At 39.8% G+C, this 21,582-nt stretch overlaps 1 protein-coding gene across 2 annotated transcripts in view; it reads left to right on the top strand.

Annotated features, from left to right (window-relative positions):
* The window catches only part of EMB3012 (embryo defective 3012), a 382,712-nt gene extending 367,514 nt beyond the window's left edge, over positions 1–15,198 (top strand). For both annotated transcript variants that reach the window (XM_089417406.1, XM_089417405.1), the window contains exons 32-37: positions 12,475–12,558; positions 12,665–12,908; positions 13,978–14,032; positions 14,128–14,222; positions 14,472–14,532; positions 14,641–15,198. In XM_089417406.1, coding sequence (XP_089273532.1) covers positions 12,475–12,558; positions 12,665–12,908; positions 13,978–14,032; positions 14,128–14,222; positions 14,472–14,532; positions 14,641–15,035 — 934 coding nt within the window. In that variant the 3' untranslated portion in view covers positions 15,036–15,198. The remainder of the gene's footprint in view (positions 1–12,474; positions 12,559–12,664; positions 12,909–13,977; positions 14,033–14,127; positions 14,223–14,471; positions 14,533–14,640) is intronic.
* Positions 15,199–21,582: the final 6,384 nt, after the last annotated feature.

Raw genomic sequence — 21,582 nt, 5'->3', positions numbered from 1 at the left:
GAATGTGATGCTTTGGGTACAGGTATTGGGGCGGTATTAATGCAGGAAGGGCGACCGTTGGCCTTCACAAGCCAACAACTCAGTGGGAGGAATCTGGGCCAATCTACCTACGAGAAGGAAATGATGGACATCTTACATGCAGTCGAGACCTGGCAACCTTACTTATTGGGGCGACATTTCCAAATCCGCACAGATCATCACAGTCTTAAATATTTTTTGGAGCAACGCCTATCCTCCCCACAACAAAATAAATGGCTAGCCAAAATGCTGGGATATGATTATGAGATCATTTACAAGAAAGGGAAAGACAATAGTGTAGCAGATGCATTATCTCGCCAATTTGAGGAGGAAAGTACTCTGCTAGCAATTTCCCTCCCCATTCCAGAATGGATTGAAGAGGCTCGCAGGGAATGGTTTTCACACCTCGGGCTCTCCCAACTCATTTCTCAATTGCAGGTAGATCCAAATTCCACCAAGGGCTACTCGTGGCAGGATGATATTCTTCGCTACAAGGACAGAGTCGTAATATCACCAACATCCACCCTCAAAAGTCGCATTTTGGCAGAATTGCACTCATCTCCCATTGCAGGACATTCGGGCTTTCAGAAGACGTATGCTCGCACCAGAAGATCATTTTTTTGGACAGGCATGAAAAAGGACATCCTTACTTTCGTAGCAGAATGCGATGTCTGTCAACGCCACAAAGGGGAAACCGTCAACACACCAGGCACATTACAACCATTGCCCATTCCGGCATCAATTTGGACGGAGGTTTCTATGGATTTCATTACAGGTCTTCCAAAGTTAGGGAACAAGTCAGTCATCATGGTGGTTGTGGACCGACTGTCGAAGTATGCTCATTTCTGCGCCCTACCCCACCCATTTACACCAACTTTGGTTGCTCAATCTTTCATGGATCAGATCTTCAAATTGCATGGCATGCCCACTTCTATTGTGTCCGACCGCGACCCGATCTTCACCAGTAATTTTTGGCAGGAACTCTTCAGAATACAAGGCACTCAACTCAAACTCAATACTTCCTATCATCCGCAAACAGATGGTCAAACTGAAGCCGTCAACAAATGTCTAGAAACCTACCTTAGGTGTTTCACTTCAGAAAAGCAACACCTTTGGGTACAGTGGCTACCTCTGGCTGAATGGTGGTATAACACCAACTATCATGCCACCACCAAAATGACTCCCTATGAAGCAGTATATGGTCAACTCCCGCCTTCACCTACTTCGTATCTCAAGGGATGCTCAAAAGTACAAGCAGTGGATCAACTCCTACAACACTGCGCAACCATGCTCGCCCATCTTCGAGAGAATCTTCATCAAGCTCATAACCGCATGAAGCAACAGGTAGACCAGCATCGCTCAGAGCGCCAATTTCAAGAAGGGGATCAGGTCTTTTTACGGCTCCAACCATATAAGCAAACATCACTCAAAGACAAGGGGTGTCAGAAACTCTCTCCCAAATTCTACGGACCATATCAAGTACTTCAGCGCATTGGAGAAGTGGCCTACAAGTTGGCCTTGCCACCTACTGCAAAAATCCATCCAGTTTTCCATGTCTCATACCTCAAGAAAGTGATTGGGAACAATTGCAGAATTCAGACCAGTCTACTTGAATTGGACGAAGAAGGGTCCATCTGGCTTCAACCCGAATAGGTCCTAGACACACGAGACAAGCAACTGCGCGGCCGCATGATTAAGGAAGTCCTCGTCAAATGGAAAGACACCTCTCCGGAAGATGCAACTTGGGAACCAGCCACTATTCTTCAGCAGTTTCCGCAGCTTCAGCGTTGAGGACAAGGCTAGTCTTAAGGGGGAGGGCATGTTAGGGTCCCACCCTAACCCCCTTATTTATGTAATGGGATCACGTCATAGTCAAGAGTCAATAAAGCCCATATTAATAATTGTAAGTGGTTAACCCGCAATTAATGACGGAACCACAGTTAGTTGCAAATGGGCCGTAGTATTAGATAGATGGTATTAATAAAACCCACGGTATTGGCCCGTGGTATTGCATGTATGAGTCATATATAAAGGATAGAGACTCCTTGCGAGGAGCATTGTGTCTTATTTTTGTAGTCGAGCTCTGCTCTATTGGAGGTTGCCCCCTCGAAGAGGCAAGTGAACATTACTCTCTGAATAATAAAATCATTGCTATTCTGTGTTCTGGGTATCTTTTCTTCGCATATTCTGTATTTGGGTATCATTTTGCAGGTTAAGAGCATAATAGTGTTTGTCTATTTCTTTCAGTTGTTGATCTGTAGATGGTTGAGACTGTATTGTGTTTATTTCAGTGTTTATATGATTAAACAACTTGATAGTAATTAAACAAGTAGGTGAAATAAACTAGAGAATACAAATAAAATTTCTAACGAGTAATACTTAGAAATTTCAACAATTCCTTTTTCTTACAAATGTCCAAATGGGACATGACTCAAATAGATTTTCTTTTAACTCATAATAATTTATTTTTGACTCTATAAGCATGAAGAACATGCTTTGACCAAAAACAATAATGAATAAATACATCAATGATAAATTTATATTACATTACTGACTCTAGTTACAACTTCAACAGTCTAGTGTTGCATCTTCACCATTAGGTACAAAGATTCATTAGTGCATCTAAGTGAACCAAGCTTTTTTGTCCAGGGCATATTGGGACTTCACTTCCAAATTTGGGGCTTTAATCTTGAGGTACTGTTAACCTCCCTAGGTAGGAGTGATTAATAAACGATTATATTAGGTGTTCCTAGCCCCTAAGGGGAAATACATGTCCCTAATACATCCTTCAATTAATAGGTCGCATATGAATAATGATGGAATGGAATATGGACAAAGTGGTCTCAAACCCAAATGCCATGGGGTCAGGGATAGCAATAATGAGAGAGGCCCACATATTGGGTGTATAGGTGTGAAGAGGGAGCAATCGTTGTTACATGAGTTACCCCAATCTTTGTTTTCCCACCCTTCTTTATTTGCCTTTTGCCTTTTCTTGATTTCTCTTTATATTACTGATTGGGGCTCTACGGAATGAGAGCATGTTGTTTATTATGTATAGCAATTATTATCCCCTTAAGTTGGGCAGTTCATCGCCCACTAGGGGTTGGGACGTGCATGGGTTCCTTTTATGGTGTGGAGGGACTCATGGGCCTTAGAAACGAGGGTGATGGCCATAATGGAAAGGGGTAGAGCTCATATTTGGTTTTTTCCCACGTGTTATATTAAATTCCCTAGCCATCTTTTGCATTTTATGATTTCCTTTTTCTTTCGCTTCTTGCTTTGTGACCATGATATGCTTTTAACTTTCTTTTTGCTGCATCAACCTTCAAGGCAACGTTTCCAGGCTCAACCTAGATATGTGGACAATGGGAGGGGGTGTACTAGTGCCTTGTGGACCAAGAAAAGGAAAATGATAAAGTAGGGCTTGTAATGTGCGGAGGGGAGTGAAAAATGTGGAATAGGAAAACCGGATCAGGCTACCAAAATCTGGGTTTCCCAAGTAATGCACTTTCTAAAGTGATAGGCCAATAGGGGAGATCCCATGGGACTAGGATTAAGGATTAACCCCCCATTTAAGGTGAGGGAACAAAACCACAATCAAAGCTTTTTCTTCTTCCAACTCACCCAATAATCCATGCCCAAATGAAAAACAAGCATAAGCAACTAATTGCACAATGAAAAACATAACTTTTGGGTCGGATTTCCCACCTTTTAACTTTTGATTTTTGGTAGCATCGGACGTGCTCTAGCCATGAAAATTGGCGGAGAGGCTAAGTCACATGAGATCTCCAAGACGTAGAAATCGTTTGGAGATATTCCACTCGATTGAAGAGAAATTAAAAGAATTAATATTTTTAATGGGGTTCCTAAGTCTGAACTTAGGAAAATTAAAATATTAATGTGTATTAATATAATATGGGTGAGAAAGTTCTAAATAACGAGGATCAAGCCAGACCTAATTTTAGCCGTTGATTTGAACTTAATCTCGGCCATTGAATCATCAATAGGAAAATTATAAGAGGAGGCTTGAGGATCAGTTGGAGACACACCAAGCTGATCAAGAATTCGATTTTATGGGGCAGGCTAAGTCACCTGACGCGGGGATTCGGGACGCGTAGGATTCGGGATTCGTGGTGTCGGATTCGGGACACGCTGACCCCCGGAACAGGACACGTTAGGACACGTTATATATTATTTTATTAAAAATATATATATATATATATAATATTTAAAATTATATATATATATATATATATATATATATATATATAGATATTAAAAATTAGATATTAGCATATTTCTTACACAAATTTTAATTAATGATACAAATTTATTGATTTCAAACATAGATCTTCATCTATAGCTATTAGCATGCATAGTACATACAAAATTCAAATAAATGTCAGTGGTACTAGTCACATAAATGATAAATCTATTAAAAATTTAAATCATGATTCATAATTCATAACTGAAAGACAACTTACAACTACAAGATAGTAAGATAAACACACTGACAACTGTAGTTTTCTCATTAAGTCATCAAATCAAAATCTGTTACATAGGTAGTGTTGGTGCAATGCCAATGGCAAATAGAAATAGAAAATATAAAACAACTATAGGTATACAAGCCTCAAGGCATCAATCAGAATCAGAATCAGCATCACTGTCCCCATCATCATGGTCCCCACTGCTCTCCTCTGCATCCTCCTCCTCCCCTGTATCCATAGTCGCATCTGCATCTGCTGGTATGGAGGTTGACCCCTCTAAGTCATCAAAACTAATAGGGTCTAGCACTGGATCACCGAGATCCATGTTGGCCAATGCCAACTCAACAGTGGTGTCCAGACCCATACCATCAAGAAAGACATCCCACATCTTTGTCTTTCCCCTCAACCACTCTTCCCTCTGCCTGTAAATAAGACGAAGGTTGGTGTGCACATACACCATTGTCTCTGCCCTGGACTGCTCAAGCCTGCTCTTCTTCACAGTATGCAAATTCCCATATGTGCTCCAATTCCTCTCGCAACAAGAGGATGAAGTCACCTGAGAGAGGAGCCTCATGGCTAACTGCTGAAGAGGAGGGCTTGTTGCCCCATGATTTGCCCACCAAGAGTAGGGATTCTTAATCCCCCTGTCTCTAATCACATCATAACCTCCAAATCGACCAGTGCTACTGGAAAACTCTGCAAAGGCATCCTCCACCTCAGCAAGCAATGCACTATCCTGATAAATCCGCTTCAATGCCTCTTTCCTCCCCTGTGAGATTTCACCATCCATGTGAGGAGGGAATCTGCGAGAAGGTCCACCATTCAGCCACTCATGGCTGTAGTATTTGGGGTTCAATGAGTGAGCCAAACAATGTAAAGGTGTACAATTCTTGTCCCATCTGCGGACATGAATATCATGTATGGTATCGCAGAAGGCCTCTGGTGATGTCTCATACTGGGGGCACTCACTCTGTAGAATAATGCTTCTCACAGACTCAATCATGGAATCCCATCCCTCATAAATCTCTCCTAGGATGGGTTTGTCTGTATCTGCAACTCGAAGCAAAGAGATGATAGGGTCCATGATCAGAATAATTAGATCTACCCTCTCCCACCAAGCATCATCTAGTACCGTGTCCTTCACTCTTTTAGAGGTTGCCTGATCTGTCTTTCTCCAAAAAGACCAAAACTCAGAAATAACCATGGACCCAAGAGCAGTCTTGACCTCCCTCAACCTCTTCAACATCATGAATGAAGATGCAAACCTTGTATCAACAATCTTCAACAATGATAGATTGTTGTACTCCTTGTAGATAGTGAGGGCATTTGTATGATTTTGCACAAAGTTACGGATATGTCTTGCATCCTCAATAATGCTTCCAATCCAAAGCACATCAGAAGCAATGGATTTCAGTGCTAAGTTCAATGAATGGACAATGCAAGGTGTCCAAAACACTTGTGGATATTTAGCTTCCACAATCATGCCAGCCGCCTTGCAAACAAGTGCATTATCTGTAATGATTTGCACACAAGAATCAACACCTACCTCTTCAACAACTCTAATAAATAACTCACCCATAAATTGTGCATCCTTGTATTCGCCAAGTGTATCCACTGCTCTCAGGAAAACTGGACCATTCAAGGAAGACACCATGAAGTTGATGATTGGGTGTCGTGCTAGATCTGTCCATCCATCAAAAACAATGCTAACCCCAGATGTTGGCCATGATGCCATAATAGGCTCGAGCATTTTTTGCACCCTCTTTTTTTGCCTTCGTCAACAATGTGGTTCTCAGCTTCTCTGACCCAGGAGGCACATACCCTGCTAGAGCCCCTTGAGTTAGAGCTCAGCACATCTCAACAAATAAAGGTGAACGTGCAACATTAAATGATATGAAGTTTTGATAGAAGAAGAAGGCAATGGTGAGATCAAGCTCTTCCCGTGTCTCTTTTTGGAAAATCCTGTCCATTGGACCAAGTGATCTTCTTTTTAATGCTTGTCCCCCAGTAGAAGTAGAACTCTCAAATGGAAATTTGGTGGTGGCTTTCCTCAAAAATGGAAGGGGGTCTTCATTCTTGCCCTTGGGTGCTTTTGATTTTGAAGCCAGTGCCACATGTTCCATACCAACATTGGCCTCCTTTTCCAATTCTTTTCTCTTTTGTGAAGTAATAACTTTACAAGATCCAATCCCACAACTAGGTATAGCCAACAAATGTGATTTCACACGGTAATATGTGCTTTTGAAAGAAATGTTACAAAAGTTGCATTTCCATTGCACATTGCCTCCTCCCTTTCCCTTGTTGTTTGGCCCATCCTCTCTTGTGACATATTTCCACAATGGATATTTTTCATTGTCTTTAAGTCCTCTTCCCTCAACATTACTTGCAACAGACTCTGATGATATTGGGGGAGGAAGGGCATCTCTACCCATGACATTCTTGCCCTTCCTTGCTGCCTTTGATTGAGCCATGTTACCTCAACCTGTAAAAAAAATGAACAAACTGCTGTAAAAATGAACAAACTGATGTAGATCGATATAGATCGATACACTGACACACAAACATGTATATATACCGAGGTAGATCGATATACTGTGAGATAAGCTCTATATACAGACAATGCTAAAGCCTGAGATAATACTACCATTAACTGTAAAATTACAACATGAATGAACACTCTTCAGTTTCACGTATCTCAATCTATAATTTAACTTTGAAAAGTCTAAATATATTACGAAACTATTTACCTAAACTTAAAGATAATCACAACAAAGTCAAATTATTGTCCGCTCAAACAGTCATAAAAATGTTTGCGGTCCGCTCCTCGCTGCAACAAAGCATTATGACTGTTTACAACCACACGGGTTTTTAATTTTTGCAAATCGTATCAACTGGATATGAATGAAGGGTCTCAATGTTGAACACGGATTTTTTATTTACAAAATGATTACAAATACTAAAACTTTAGAAACTAAATTTAGCATCGACTCATCTATATAGAAGCATGACAAAACGTGCTAACTTGATGCTCATTCACGGCTTTCATGGTGGCGATTGAAGGTTGTAACCGGAGGTTTTATTCTAATAGAAACTTATGGTATCTTTTCAATGTTCATCATACAAAAATTAAAATCTGTTCTGCACAGCCACGTGATTTTGAATAAACAGTTAAATGAATCTATTGTTTTCAAATCCGAATGGTGATTTTAACGATGCCTGTGCGGCTGTGCCTACTTACCTGAAGTTTAAACTGGACGTTGGGTGGACTGTGGACGTTGGGCGGTCCGCTCCTCGCTGCAACAAAGCATTCCTTTGCCAACCACCTTGCAGAATGACTGAATGAGCTGAGAGAGACGCCCCATTTTAACCTAGCAGGTGTTCCGAACCTTCAAAACGAATCGCAAACCCTCAAAACGAATCGCAAAACCAGGACTCGTCATAAAAAGTCGAGACACGATTTGGAAATTCGGGCACGTTACGGGACAGGACGTGCCACAATAGGACACGACGTGCCCTGCAATCCTGACACGAGTCCGCATAGAATCGTGTCCGATTCGACCGATTCGCAATTCGTCAAGGGTTTTGGACGAATCCGGTTTCTTAGGGGGCAGGGTTTGCTGAGAAATCAAGTTAGTGATATGTTTGCAGCGAGGGGCAGTTCGGCAGAAGGCTGAGAATACATTTCAGAGAGGCAGAGAAAGTGCCGGAGAGATAGTTCAGAGCCTAGGAAGGTTGACGCAGAGGTAGCCAGGACTGACGCAAACGTTGAGGAGGCCAACACAAAAGACGTAGAGGGCCAAGAGGCTGATGCAAAGGGTTGCGGTGTTGATGCTGGGCAGAAGAGGCAGCGCTGAGGAATTTTCGTGGGGCAGACTAAGAGATGAGAGGGTGATGCAGTCCCTGGAGGGTGACGCAGTTCCAGAGAGAAGCTTGGAGCAACTTTCGCTGTCCAGCTAAGGAACTGTCGAAGTTGTTGTGGGATCAATCATTCGGTTGTTGATCAATTGGATATATCTGTCTCCAAGGAGAGGTACTTCTCCCAAGGAAAATCTCTGAAGGGTGAGCCATTTCTGGCACCCTAGTTATATTCAAAAACTGCATAATAATAAACCCTCATATCTGTTGCACTGGTTTTCCCGCATTGGGTTTTTCCAAGGATGATTGTCCAAAAATAACGGTGCCCCTTGTGTGATTGTCTTAGTTATTTCAGTTGTTGACTTGTATATGTGTGAAGGCTACATTTGTGTTTATTTTTGTATTTATATTAATAAATATCTTGTTAATGGAATGAACAAGTAGGAGATAATAAACCAGATAATGCAGTAGGGATTTCTAGTGTGTCAGACTTAGAAATTTCCACATGGTATCAAAGCATTGCAGATCACAGGAGGACTGAATACCAGCAAAAATCTGAAATTTGCAGCAGTAGCAGCTGTCCCGAGAGACAACGTTGTTCCAGAGCAGAAGTAGCTAGAGAAGAAGTGGCGCAGAGCCTGCATCAGCATTTCGAGCTGGGAGGAGGGTCAATGCAGAGGCAGAGAAGGGCAAATCAGACCTACGCAGTGCCCGGTCATCTTTCTCAGCCATGAAGGAACAATGTTGTTGCTAGGAGGAGCAGATTCAACCTTTGTCAGGATTGCGCAGAGCCTAAAAGGCTCATTTTCTTCAGTTATTGGGGCGGGAGCTGTGGGAAGATTGTGATTTGAGGAGCTAGTGGGACGTCATTTCTGTCGATACAAAACAATGTCTAAGGAGACGGAACCAAGGTAGAGGGAGTCACTACCTCGACGGATTTCTAGCCAAGGAATCTAGATCCGAGTTGCAGTTGCAAGGAGGATTGGAGAGGAGCGGTTCGATAATTGGATAGAGGATTTCCAGAGGGGAAATCAGGACTTAGAGGGAGATTTCCAGGAGGGGAGTCAAGACTCAAAGGGAGTCCAGAAGAGGAGCTGAAATAGTAGTGAATGGACTAAGGGATCAGGACAGGTTGGATGGGGCTTCCAACTTTGTCATCTGGAAGGCCATGATCATGGATGTTGTGGATCGGCATCGCATCAAGGACTATGCCTTGAAAACTGTGGCTATCCCAGATGACCCAGTTGAGAACGAAAAGTATGAGTATGCAATGGCGAGGGCAAAGTGCATGATCCTTGACGGGGTCAAAGATCATGTCATACCACATATTGCTGAGAAGAACACAACAAAAGAGATGTGGGACACTTTGACGACCTTATATCAGGGCACTTTCGTGCAGCGGAAGATGCTATTGGAGAATCAATTGTGTTCATATCAGATGGATAAGGGAGAGCAGATAGATCCATTCCTTCTCAGATTGCAGGAGATCTGTGACCAGCTTTTTCCCGTGGGGTCTACACCGGATCCCGAGTTTATGGTCAGGATTGCCTTGGATGCAGTCTCCGAGGAGTGGGAGAAATTTTTCCAAAGTATTTTGGGCAGGGCTACTCTTCCCGGTTGGGAAGAAATGTGGGCAGCTCTTCGACAGGAAGAGATCAGGAGGATGACCAAGGCAGGGAGTAGTTGTAAGGGAACTCAAGTCAAGAAAGAGGAGGAGGAGGATGCGGCTCTAGCATCTGCGGGACACGGGAAGAGGAAGAAGAAGGACATCTCCAAGGTTAAGTGCTTCCATTGTGGGGAGCTGGGACATTATGCATCCCAGTGTCCTGGAAAGAAAAACAAGGGAGAGGCTTCAGATTCAAAGGCAGCTCCAGCTAAGGTGGAGAAAGAGGTCGAGACTGATGAAGATTGTGCCATGAGTGCTCACGCACCTCTAGGGAACATCGAGTTGTAGTCAGGAGGACTACATACTAGGGGCAGGATCCTTGAGGTGCCCAAAATCATGAATCACATTCGGCTATGGGAGCCTTTAACAACTATAGCATGATGACAGGTGTCAGGTGGAACAAGGTGTGATGGAGCGGCAAGGCAGTGCTAGAGTGGACAAGCTTGTAGCAGCACATAGGTGTTTGCAGCAGCGCAGTGGCAGCAGAGGGAGCACAAGATAGCAACAGAGGTAGCTTCAGCATCACAAGGCTTCTAGATTGACCAAGATGTCAGTGTTTCGGTGAAGTTAGTTACTTACTTCTCGGTAACTGGGTTGCAGTGCAGTAGTTAGTAGTGGTAGTGTTATGGGCAGCAGATTGAGAAGGAGCTGCAGTACAGATGTGGCAGTGGTAGTGTCATAGGCAGCAGTACAGGAAGCAGTAGTGCAGGGGATGTGAGGCAGCAGGCCAAGCATCAGCGCAGGTACCGATGCAAAAGATCAGTGTGATGTTTCTATGGTGAAGCATTACTAGAGCACATTCCTCGCTAAGAGGGAGTGTTGATTTTTGGTAGAATTGGATGTGCTCTAGCCATGAAAATTGGTGGAGAGGCTAAGACACATGAGATCTCCAAGACCCAGAAATCGTTTGGAGAAATTCCACCCAGTTGAAGAGATATTAAAATAATTAATATTTTTAATGGGATTCCTAAGTCTAAACTTAGGAAAATTAGAATATTAATGTGTATTAATATAATATGGGTGAGAAAGTTCTAAATAACGAGGATCAAGATATATCTAATCTTAGCCGTTGATTAGGGACTTAATCTCGGCCGTTGAATCATCAACAGGAAAAGTATATGAGGCTTGAGGGTCAGTTGGAGACACACCAAGTTGATCAAGAATTCGATTTTTTGGGGCAGGGTTTGGTGAAAAATCGAGTTATTGATTTGTTTGTAGTGAGGGGCAGTTCGACAGAAGGCTGAGAATACATATCAGAGAAGCAGAGAAAGTGTCAGAGGGACAACACAAAGCTTAGGAAGGTTGACGCAGAAGACGCAAAGGGCCAAGAGGCTGACGCAGAGGCAGCAAAAGCTGCACAGAGGACTGCAGAGCTGACACTAGGTAGAAGAGGCAGCACTGAGGAATTTTTGTGGGGCAGACTGAGCGCTGAGAGAGTGACGCAGTCCCTAGAGGGTCATGTAGTTTCAGAGAGAAGCTTGGAGCAGCTTTCGCTGTTCAGCTAAGGACCTTTCGAAGTTGCTGTGGGATCAATCATCTGATTCTTGATCCACCGGAATATCTGTCTCTGAGGAGAGCTACTTCTACCAAGGAAAATCTATGAAGGGTGAGCCATTTCAGACACCCTAGTTGTATTCAGAAACTGCATAATAATAAAACCCTCATATCTGCTGCATCGGTTTTCCCGCATTGGGTTTTTCCGGGGATGTTTGTCCAAAAATAACAATGCCCCTTGTGTGCGTGTCTCAGTTATTTCAGTTGCTGATCTGTATATGTGTGAAATTTGTATTTATTTCCGTATTTATATTAATAAATAACTTGTTAATGGAACGATGATAATGCAGTAGGGATTTCTAATGTGTCAGACTTGGAAATTTCCACATTAACATATGCTCTCGATAGATGGGCGAGGAAACATATATCTGATGCAGGGAACACAGATAAGTTGGCAGATCACATCGGCTACAAGGTGGCTCTCAGGGGCTGCTGGTTGCCAGCTAGAAGAAGATGAATAAGAGAAAAAACTCTCCTAGGGGGTACCCACTTTTGGTGGGTAGCAATACTCATGTTGATGATTCATCATATATATATATGCTATGTTATTAGCATGCCTTGCCTCAACCTTGGCTTTTAAATGGACTCATAGTGACACTTCTTTTGATTATGGGAAATGTCAAGTGATTGTTAATGATGCACCAATGATATTCATCTGATTTAACATAGCTTCAAAAGCTTGCAGCCTATGTTTGGAAGTTCTGATTGTTGTTTTTCTTCTGATGATATTTTTTGAATTTTGTTACCTGTTTTATGAGATGAAATATCTCGCCTTCGTCACATAGACTGTATAAATACGATAAAATATTACTCTTGGGGGTTCAAGATTTTCATTTTTACTGCTTCAAGATTTTGATTAGCTTCTAACTCATTTTTCTTCATTTCTTATTGTAGTGACTTTGAAGGGCACAGTTTCAAAGCGCTGGGGGAGGAACTTGAAGTTTCATATGACTGTCGGGTTGATCCATCTTATATTGGGTACCTAGTTATATTAAATTTTAACCTATCATTGAAGTGGCTTCATTCTGAAAAGTGTGGAGTTTAATTAAATAAATATTTCATTCTTGTGCTTTATTTTCTACAGGCACTGTAAACCATGGAGGGACTCGGTTACTGGGACCTTGTATTGTTCATTTATTCCATATACGCCAGAGCATTTGTCTCATATATTGCCAGTTTTAAAGGATAGCAGGCAGAACTTTAAAGTTGGAGATCGGGATGGGATTCTTCATATTTCAATTATAGCAGCGCTTAGGGGAGCAGAAGAGGTGTCTGGTTCAGCTGATGTAATCTTCAAGGGTGGCTTTTCAGTACCTGATGCGCATGAGGTAATTAGTTTTCTCTTTAGGTTTTCAAAGTAACTATGGACTGGTTTCGGTTTTGTCTTTCATGTTTGATGTCCTCCTCACAGAAAAGGATTATAAAGAATTGTCAAATATTATAAAAAGGGAAAAGGTGATTTTGAATAGAATGTTCACATAACAATCCATAATCTGACAATTAGAAGAGTTTACATTTTGCAATAGTGGTGTGAAAGCATCTTTTATGATTTTATCTTTATTGTACTTTCCAATCATTATCTGAAATAATCTTTTACATGAAATCGCTATGTAAGAAGTATGCACTTTCAGACACACAGCCAAAACCTTGTTCTGATTTTGTGTTTACTTTGCATTTCTTAATATTTTTGTCAATTACAAAGTCGTATTCCTATATTTGTCAGACTTTGACAGTGGTCAACATTGGACATTTATTGGATGTAACTTTTGTCACACTGGACCAATGTGAGCAAAATATGCTCAGGAAAGAAGGTTATGACAATGATAAAAGGCTCTGCACGAATACTATATTCCTTCTAATATTTTCAGACACGGAGCCAAAACCTTGTTCTGATTTTGTGTTTACATTGCATTTCTTAACATTTTTATCAATTACAAGGTCGTATTCCTATATTTGTCAGACTTTGACAGTGGTCAACATTGGACATTTATTGGATGTAACTTTTGTCGCACTGGACCAATGTGAGCAAAATATGCTCAGGAAAGAAATTTATGACAATGATAAAAGGCTCCACACGAATACTATATTCCTTCTAACATCTGCATCATCTTTTCAATTAGAAAGAACGACGAGCTGGATTTCTTTGTAAAAGAAGAATTGACAAAAGTATTATCAAACATCTGTATGTTTGCACCTTGTAGCTAATTGTTTGCTTTGTCTTGTTTCTTGTATTATTTCTGGACTAACATTGTCTGTATTATTGAGGCATATCAATTTTGCACAATTCGATGCTGAAAGTTGGAATGCATGAAAGCTATTTTTTTTTCATTTTTCTTTACTGTTTTATTATTTACTAATGCGTCATTCTAATTTTGCTTGGTTTCATGATGTGTCCAGTTAAGTTTAACACCAAATACAAATAAAAGCAGGATAACTATTGTTGGAAGTGCAGGTAAGTGTTAATTGTACTGCCAATTATACCTCTGTTGACGAGTTAACATCTATGTGGGAATCAACTTCACATGGCAATCCTGCATGTTTTGATAGGAGGAGTTAAACTGCATTGGCAAGGGAAAGACTTTATGTCAGTCAGTCCTGTTATCTACCATGCTTTGGGGGTAGGAGGGCGAGCCGTATATGAGGTAAGCATTTTCTTTGAGAAAATTCCATGTTTGCCTTAAACTTTTTGTTTATTTACATTGGACAAATAATGCTAGTCTTCTTGGAAGACTTGGATGTTGATTTATACATTCTCCTTGTGATTGTTAGTAATTCAATTTCACAGAGGCATTTTGGATGGTTGATGACTATATTAGTACAATCTTGCAGTGCTTTCCATAGGACTTAGGTTGCCTGTATATACTATAAATAATATGTGTTCTTTCTGTCAGGTGAAAGTGCTAAAGCGCGAAAGTTTTACTGACAAGTTGGAGATCAGACTTCCAACAACAGGTAAAGATCATATTTTAGAGACTGTTCACTGTTTTTCTTCAATCCACGAATACTGATTATGGGTTTTCTTCAATCCACGAATACTGATTATGGGTCTAATCATAATAGGTCAAAGGATGGAGATCAGTGTAAGCTATGAACCTGGCAAGTTTAGTGGGTCCAATATCTCCCTAGAAGTCATTGCCGCCACAGTTATTGTCAGTGTGGTCTTACTTGTACTTACTATAATTATATATCTGCGGCTGCTGGATCAGCCAGAGCCACGTGGGCAAACAGGACTAAATTTTGGAACAGAACCAGCTCCTGAAATTCCATCTGTCGTGGAAGGCACTCCAAGAACCCCAGTAGTGGCTTCCAATAACTTTCACACGCCATCACCATCACAGGCTCTCCCTCGGACACCACCTCAAGAATACACACAGTACATTAGAAAAACAATGGATGATACACCTCACTTTAGGAGAGATAGACGCAAGCGTTTTGATCCCTCCTATACTTACTAGACGCTTCAAACATCTATTATTCATGTAATTTACACGTTTGCTGTTTTTTATATGGCTTTTTATAGGGAAAAAGCATTATTTTACGCTGCATATGCTAGTCGTTTTTCATTGTACAAACAAGTATGGGCTCACTATATGACAGAGGAGATTAGTTATATTTGTAGGTTGCAAATTGTCTTACATACTTGGTAGGATGATGACATGTTTGTTGATTTCACTGTGATCAATTAACCAGTGGTTTATTTTTGTCTCTTAAATGATATAAAAAGGTATCTTTAACTAGCGGTATTATTCCATCTAGGACAGCAAAATCAGTCTGGTTATTCACAACAAGACTTGTTATTGGGATGTGTTAGCCCATATCTTGAATGCAGTGTTTCGGTCATGGAGGATAAGTAACAAAAGTCATTGTGATGAATCCATAGTTCTCTATATGAATATATGCTTTAGCAATAGCAAAATGTTCATATTATTTACCATTTAGGTTAACTGAGCCTTTCTCTTATCAAATATTACATGCACGACAACTTCTAGAAGATAGACAAAACAAAATGGTACTGTTGTTTGATTGCTCAAAAGCAATATCCAAACATGTAAAGAATATGGACTATTTAGCAGACCAAAATACGGAACCATATTTTCTATTTCTAGGATATGTATTAACTTAAAAATCATTTCTTATATATCAGGAAAGGCAGCATGAATGCCTGGCAATCTGACTTTCCCTTTGCTTTATGTCAATAATCGTTTTATTCATTTGATTTTTCCTCAGCTTAATGGCTTGCTTCTGATCATTTCACTACTTGTTACATCTTGCTCATTGCCGTTGTTATTGCCTTCATAATTCTATGTAACCTCTATTTGTAACCTCTAGGTTACTTCCTATTGCTCATTAAACAAAATTACATTTTTAAAATAACTTTAAAAAAACAAATGACATTGGATTCTCTAATGTGAAAATGCCATTTAATCCCATGCGATATTTAATGGTATCAGTCAATCAGATTCTAAAACCAGCGTCATTTGGTGGGTTTTCAAGTCCCCTTCCAAAGTCTTGCTTTGAGGTCACAAATAACTAGAAAGACATTATACAACTGTTTTCATTTTTTCATGAAATTTTGGATAAAAATAAATTTTCAAACATATAGTTTTAACTCAACAAAGAATACTGAGAGAAACGACGGAAATTTGAAAGCTAAGGGGTCGTTTTGTTGGGGATGAGCAATGCTGAGCGAGGAAGCTCCCAGTTAATGGTTGAGGCCAAAGGGGATTTAGTTGAACTCATATTGGGGCATTGGGTCTAAAGCTTCTAATTAATGATGGAGCCTAAGGGGGATTTAGTTGAACTCATATTGGGGCCTTGGGTGTAAAGCTTCCCATTAATGATGGAGGCCAATGGGGATTTAGTTGAACTGATATTGCAGCCTTGGGTCTAAAGCTTCCCATTAATGGTGGAGGCCAATGGGGATTTAGTTGAACTCATATTGGGGCCTTGGGTCTACAATGTACATTGGTCTACAATCCAATTTTCATGCAATGTGCATAATGTGTTGTTGTGGAGCCATTGGTTCCTTGATTATGCATTGTTGGTTGACAGATTACAACCAAGACAATCATGATCAAGTCCATTACTCCCTATGGTTGGAATTCCTTGCATTGCTAGCAAAAATGTGTCCTTGTTTGGAATTGTTTGCCATAAAATTTGGCAAGGTTCTTCTCCCAGATGGTCGATGCAACACTTTTTAATCCAATCTACTAGTGTGTAGAGGATTTTAACAAAAAAACTTTCCACATTCATTATTGTGTGTGCTATGGATGGGCTTTATCAATAGAAAGTCCAATATGTCAATTTTTGAAATGCTTTCATTATGTATCAAGTAAAGGAGCAATTAATCAAGGATTGTCCTCATTGTAACCCTAGATCGAGGCTTTAACAAGGGAGGGTGTGGCAGTGTTGGTGCCTCCTATTTCTAAAGGCACTAGGGCATGTGGTTCTTTGGTAGCTTTAGGCAAGGGGTTGAGGTTGGTGGTATTTTAGTTATATAGTCCCATGGGACACAATCCCCTTTGTTCTACACTTTATAAGAGAGACTCGCGGACTGGCACAATAGACTACTTCGATGCGGCTATCAACCTAGTTATTTGTTACCTACTCTAGTTATTTGCTAGCGATCAGACTCTTATTATAACATGTGATGAAGGGCCTCACAAATTATTTATTTATTTCACCTACTTTTTATGCACACTAGTCAGAGAAGTAAACTAGTCTATGATGGTTTGTCATTACAACTTCATAATTCCCATCATCTACTTAGATCAAGTGAACCCAAACCTAGTGTGAGGGAGTTGACTAATTCCTTTTCTTAATATGAAAGAGTTGTATCTTTAGGTATAAGGTGTTATTGGTGGTCCTTCAAGGGTTTAGGGTGAAGACTCCTCTCTAATTATGGTATCCCAGTGGTGCAAATAAGATCTACTGACCCAAACCCTTTTATGTTTGGGACTTCTTGTCAAATTCATAGCATTGGCCCTATTACCACAAAATATAATAGGCCTTGGAGAGGGAAACCCTACAAGACAAAGAGCTAGACTAAGTGTTAACAATGGGACGATGGCCCACTGTCACCACAACCAAGGTCCCCTGCTCTTTATGGACTTTCACCGATGGGAGGAGTCTTGATAAGATAATGATTGTTTATTTTGGTAGCATCGGATGTGCTCTAGCTCCGAATTTTTTGTGGAGGGGCTAGAACATATGAGATTTCCAAGACCCAGAAATCGTTTGGAGAATTTCCACCCAGATGAGGAGTTATTAAAATAATTAATATTTTTAATGGGTTCCTAAGTCTAAACTTAAGAAAATAAAAATATTAATGGTTATTAATAAAGATATGGGTGAGAAGCTTTTAAGAGACGAGGATCAAGTCTGTTTTAATCTTAGCCATTGATTAGACACTTAATCTCAGCTGTTGATTCATCAACAGGAAAAGTATAACTGAAGACTTGAGAGTCATTTGTAGATACACCAACATGTACTCAATATCCCAACGAAAATCGATTCTCAAAGAGAAAGAGATCAATTTTAGAGGGAGACTTGCACGCTGCAGGAAGAAGAGGGCATCAGCTACTGTCAGTGACTAAGGAGGAGGTGACGCGGGGCTATCAAGAGACAGCGCAGAGGGAAGACGCAATACAGGAGATGCAAATCTCACACAAGCTAATGCAGAGGGACGCAGAGTGACACAGAGGAATGCAGAAGTGGGAGAAGGGTCTCCAGGGGTATAAGAGAAGACTTGAGAGTCATTTGGAGATACACCAGCAAGTACTCAGTATCCGAAGGAAAATCGATTCTCAAAGAGAAGGATATCAATTTCAGAGGGAGAGTTGCAGGGTGCAAGAAGAGGAGGGCATCACAGCGACAGTCTGTGACTGAGGAGGAGATGATGCAGGGCTATCAAGAGACAACGCAGAAGGAAGACACAATCCTCACACAGGCTGACGTAGAAGGATGCAGAAGTGACGTAGAAGTGGGAGAAGGGTCTCCATGGTGTCAGAAAATCTCCAAGAGAGGGATGAACTTTGCCTCAAGTGTTATCTCTCAGTAGTGCCTCAGTTTCTTTGTAAAATCATTCATTGTAAACAATTTTTGTTGAAGATTAATAAAACCCTCATATGTTTCACTGGTTTTCCCACATTAGATTTTTTCGGGGACGATTGTCCAAAAACAATTGTGTTGATGTGATTGATTCTTGTGCTTGTATATCATTGTTATTTTGTCTATGTAATTATGTGATAACTGCAGTAGAATTTATTTATTGTTTGTTGAAGGGATTTCGTAAATGACTTATTGTGAGAAATAAGTAGGTGAAATAAGTCAGTTATTGCAGTAGAATTTCAAGTTAGAAATTTTCAAATGGTATCAGAGTAGAGATCTGGCAATAGGAGAGATGAATCTGCTATGGGTGAGGAGCATGATGCAGAGAGATCAACTCAAAGGGACTTGTTGACCCTGCCGACTATACCTACCTACAATTCAGTGAGAAAAGCCTTCAATCCCACAAGGTGTGGTTGGTGGTAGGGAACTCTGAGAAGGGGTTGTCACACTAAATCCCTTCTCTCTCCATTTAAGCTATCTTCTAGGTTAGTTGGGGGGGTGGTACCTAATGAAAAGTTAAGTTAAAAAAGAGATGTGAGTTTTTAGAGGAATTGTTAGAGTTAAATAGATTATTTCTTTAAGATTTATAAGAAAAAAATGATATGAGCAATAACCATCATAAGATAAGCATGAAATACATAAACAACCAGTGCCTTCCAAGTATTTGCTCTTTAAGATATGAAATTGTATTTTGTTTAAAATGAAGTGCGATGCTTTCAAATGGAAAGCCAAATAACCCTGAAAAGTGAAACACTGAATTGTTAGTACAAGATATTATAAATGCTTTCAAGATGAATAAGTCTACAAATCAAAGCATGGAAACTATCTTGCTCATAAGGATACGAAAAATAACTCAAATGTTAGATCAAGATGACAACAAAGTATGTTACAAAAAACAAGGGGCTAAGCCAAAGAGTATGAGCAATCTCTCGTATTTGACTAGCCATGACTTAGATCTTTGAAATAACAAGATATTGATAAATGAAGTACAATACGTAAAAAATAAATTTTTCCAAGTTTGATATTTTGATGCAAGAAATAAAAGTTTTAAGAAACTTAAACAATCTCTACAAAGTACAAATAAGATATAGATGAGACTTTGGAATTCAAAACATGCGGGTTCTCCTTGAATATTTTTCAAGAATGGGTTGATTCTTCCGAAAATTCCCCTCACACTTGAAAAGCTTGACAAATAATGATTCATCTACAAAATTTCACTGCAAATCATTAAATCGACATGAAATTAAATAAGCAGTGGAAATAATTCCTAGAGATACATCTATTATCCACTAGAAGATTTATTTTCTTAAAGCAAATAATTAATTTTTATGCTGATATGAGATTGCTGCATACTAAGATAACTTGAAACAAGCATGAAAAAAATAATGACATGAGGAAATAAATAGAAGCATAACAAGAATTCAATAATTTACCACACATGCAAGGAGAAGAAAAACATCACGCTTTACCCCAAAGACTGTTGTATCATATTGCACGTAGTGAATACAATTCTGCAGAGTCTCTTCAAGCACAATAGCTCATATTACATGATACAATATGAGAGCTCGTGGCTCTATTATATATAGAGTTTGGAGCAAATTCCAATGAAAATGACAATGAAAAATGGCATTGGAGTCAATCCCAATGTAGAAGTGATTAAACAAGTAGCATGAGGTGACAATCTCAAAGAGAAATTTAAATTTATCGAATGGAGCTCCAATGCCAATTGTAAAAATCGAATTCTAGCAAGTGAACATCATTTTCTTCTTCTCTTATTTGCCAAATTTGAATTTTATGATAAAATGACAAGTGTATATGGGTGGTAAACCATGTGGGGACAATTTCCCACAAAAATCTCCACCAAATATTCTCTCAAATCCTCTCAAATGTGCATTAGCTTTACAGATTCGAATTTCCAAGTAAGCAACTTTCTCCTTTAATGCTAGAAATTTGATTTTGTTTGAGCACATGTTCTTTCCTTGATTTTAGGAGTCCACATCACCTTAGGACTCTCCCATAATTTTCCACCTCATTTCCACAACATTTAACATGTGTGGATATTTATTTTTCTCCATTTATTTAATTTATGGCTTAATTAATTGTCAGATTTCCCATTAAACTTAAGAAAAGTGGGTTTTGAAGGGGTTCAAAACACATTTCTAACTCATAAAAGTGTATCATAGTATAAAGTTGAGGATGAAATGTGTAAATTTCATTACTCATACCCCATACAACTTCTCTAGATATCACTTATTACATTACAAGTACAATTTTATTTGCAATTTTTGACCTGTGAGAAATCTAAAAAATTAAAAAATGACTACCTAGACCTAACCAAATTCCACGAAATTTTTTGTGATCTAGTATGGTAATATACATCGACTCTAGACACTAATATGTGTTAGAGGCTCAACCTTCAAACCGTCACCCCGGCTTTGGGGTAAAAAGTGAGTGAAAAAACCCAGAAAATTATCCGCCTCTGAAAAATAAGGGATAATTAACCAGATAAAAAAAACACTCCAAGGTATACTCATTTGCTGATCAAGTCCCAACATCCTAGGCTTGTTACAGAGTCAAAACTCATCATTACTAGTATCACTTATTACAATTCCCCGTAGGGTGTGGAATCTGGGTACAAGAAAGATGATGAGAAAATAGAAGTAGAGTTTAAAAAACTATGTTGACTGATGATATCTGATGGTACAAGTGTCCTCTGGATCATCCTTGGGCATGGAGTCTTTCATATAATCATCAGGTGCCACTCCAGTGGTCAACAGGACTCACACGGATTTTCAAAAGAAAGCACAAAGAACATGGATCACGATTATTCTATGTTAGCTTCTAGACTGGAAGAAGTAGTTTTCCTAGCAAGTTCTGCGTCTTTAAGGTTTG

Source organism: Pinus tabuliformis, chromosome 3_2 (assembly GCF_031772625.1).
Source record: "Pinus tabuliformis cultivar Carrire ecotype Pingquan chromosome 3_2, CPIR1, whole genome shotgun sequence".
NCBI classification, from domain to species: Eukaryota; Viridiplantae; Streptophyta; class Pinopsida; order Pinales; family Pinaceae; genus Pinus; species Pinus tabuliformis.
This window is presented reverse-complemented; position numbering and strand designations above follow the sequence as displayed.